At 63.1% G+C, this 2,363-nt stretch overlaps 1 protein-coding gene across 1 annotated transcript; it reads left to right on the top strand.

Moving 5' to 3' along the window:
- Positions 1-385: 385 nt before the first annotated feature.
- Positions 386-928, top strand: NEUROG1 (neurogenin 1). Its single transcript, XM_009474961.2, has one exon. It carries the CDS (start codon positions 386-388, stop codon positions 926-928), a length of 543 nt encoding a protein of 180 aa, XP_009473236.2.
- The last annotated feature ends 1,435 nt before the right edge of the window (positions 929-2,363 follow it).

Below are 2,363 nucleotides of genomic sequence, written 5' to 3'. Positions count from 1 at the left end.
CCGCTCGCTTTTTTTTTTTTTTTTCCTCCTTTTTTTTTTTTTTCCCTCCCCAGCCGCGGAGGGCTCTCGGCGCTGAAGGCCGCCCTGCCTGCCCCTGCAGCGGGAAGCTTTGCTTTTGCCTGTCTATATTTTTATACCGTTATTGCTTAACCGCATCCCCGGGAGTGCCTTTCCATGTGAGTACGGGGGGCGCCGGCACCTGCGCGGCGCAGTGCCGCCGTGCCAAGCACTCCCGCACCTCCATCCCCCCCTTGGTTATTTTTTTTTTTTTTCCTCCCTCTTTCTCCCCCCTCCCCTTCCCCGGCCGCCTCGCACCTTCCCCTTCACCCACCCCCCCCCGCCCGGGCCGCGCAGTGACGGGGGCTCCGTCTTCTCTCCCCGCAGGATGCCCGCCGAGGCGGCCAGCAGCGGCGGCGGCGGTGCGGAGCCGCCCGGCGCTCCGCGGGAGCGGCGGAGGCGGCGGGGCCGTGCGCGGGCGCGCACCGAGGCGCTGCTGCACACGCTGAAGCGCAGCCGGCGGGTGAAGGCCAACGATCGGGAGCGGAACCGCATGCACCACCTCAACGCCGCCCTGGACGAGCTCCGCAGCGTCCTGCCCACCTTCCCCGACGACACCAAGCTCACCAAGATCGAGACCCTGCGCTTCGCCTACAACTACATCTGGGCCCTCTCCGAGACCCTCCGCCTGGCCGAGCAGTGCCTCCCGCCGCCCCCCGCCTTCCGCGGGGCCGCCGCGCCCCCCAGCCCCGGCAGCGACGCCGGCTCCTGGCTGTCCACCGCCTCCCCGTCCGCCCCCTCGCTCTGCGCCTCCGCCTCCGGCCCCAGCAGCCCCGCCACCTCCGAGGACTGCGCTTACGCGCCCGCCGACAGCCTGCGCGCCTTCCGCGGGCTGCCCGCCGCCGCGCCCCCGGGCGCGCCCTGCCGCTAGCGCGCAGCGCTCCGCGCCGCTCCGCGGCCGGCTCCCCCCGCCCGAGGGCCGGGGCCGGGGCCGGGGGGTGTCTCCTCCCGTTGCACTTTTCAGCGCATCCCCCCCCCAGCCCCTTCCCCCCGCCTCGCCTCCCGCACGACTCCGAAAACCGGGAAGAAAAGCGACAGATTTGCTGCCGCAGACGAGGTGAAAAGTCAATTTTACAATTTGTAGCTCTCCAGCGAAGAAAAACGAGCATGAAAATTTGGTTTGAACGCCCTGACAATGCCATGAAAAGGCTTAGAGGGGGCCGATGCGGCCCGGGGCGCAGCACGGGGCTCAGCGCGTCCCTCCCGCCCTGCGCCCGGGGCGGCTCAGCCCCTCCGGGGGGGCCCCAGCACCGGCCCCGATAGGACCCTGCGCCCGGCGGCCAAGCGGAGAGGCTCATGCATTATAGATGCTGACCCCCAGCGCGGCGGTCTTGCTTTAGAGCAGGAGCAGCCACGGGGTATTCAGCGACAGGGCCAGATAGCTGTTTAATTTATTCAAGATGTTCATTCATATGAAAATTGTATTTTTGTACATAAAGAGCTTTATTCTATTATTATGCCTCTTATCAAAGTGGGTTCTTTTTTTTTATTTTTAAGAAACTGTACTTTACCCTGTAAATAAAATTTTTTAACGTTTTTACTGAATTTCAGCAGTGCCTCTGGAGTTTTGTTTCTTAAGCTCAGGGTTTTTCACTTCTCAGAAGGAGCCTGGGGTGGAAGGGAAGCGTTCGCCCCAAGGTGACAGTCAGCACGGGCCAAGCCGTTGTTTCTCACGCCACACTGGCCACCGACACGTGCAGCTACCTACAAACATCAGCGGGCCCCCGAGTCTCACAGAGAAGGGATTAGAGACCCATCCAGGATACGTGGGCAGAGAGCGGCAGCAGAGCGGGGCTGCCCGCAGTGCTGGTGTTCAGGGCTGTCCTTGCCAGGGTACATCAGGGGAGCTGGAAGGTGTTGGGGGATTTGGAGCAAGGAGAGGATGCTTCACGCCTGAACAGGGTATGGAGCTCACAGCTTTGCCTAAACCTGCAGCGCTGGGAGAACCCGGGTGGCACGAGCTGTCCCTTTTCCCCAGGTCACACGGTGGGATGGAGGCTCTCCCGGCTCACTCCCAGCCAGGGAGAGGGGAAAAGGTGGCCGGAGGTGCACTGCATGGCCTTGGCACCAGCCCTGGCACAACTATGGCTCTCAGCTGGAGATCGGGGCTGTCAAAGGGGCCCTCGCCTCCACGAAATCTGCTCCACTGTGGGAAACCCCAACCTTTCCTTTCTCCTGCATTTGCGTGCGATGGGGGAGCCCTCTGACACCCCAAATCCTACCTTGCTGAAGGGCTTCTACTCTTCCTATCTCCACCTCCCCCTCTTCAGCATTGCTCAACACTCCCAGATCACACTAGGCACACA

Source organism: Nipponia nippon, unplaced genomic scaffold (genome assembly GCF_047370975.1).
Source record: "Nipponia nippon isolate SJK-2023a ecotype South Korea unplaced genomic scaffold, ASM4737097v1 scaffold_17, whole genome shotgun sequence".
NCBI classification, from domain to species: domain Eukaryota; kingdom Metazoa; phylum Chordata; class Aves; order Pelecaniformes; family Threskiornithidae; genus Nipponia; species Nipponia nippon.
The sequence above is the reverse complement of the archived record's forward strand: the minus strand, read 5'-3'. Positions and strand labels throughout refer to the sequence as shown.

Coding starts and splice junctions, on each gene's coding strand:
- NEUROG1 (XM_009474961.2), top strand. CDS start 386: ATGCCCGCCGAGGCGGCCAGCAGCGGCGGCGGCGGTGCGGAGCCGCCC.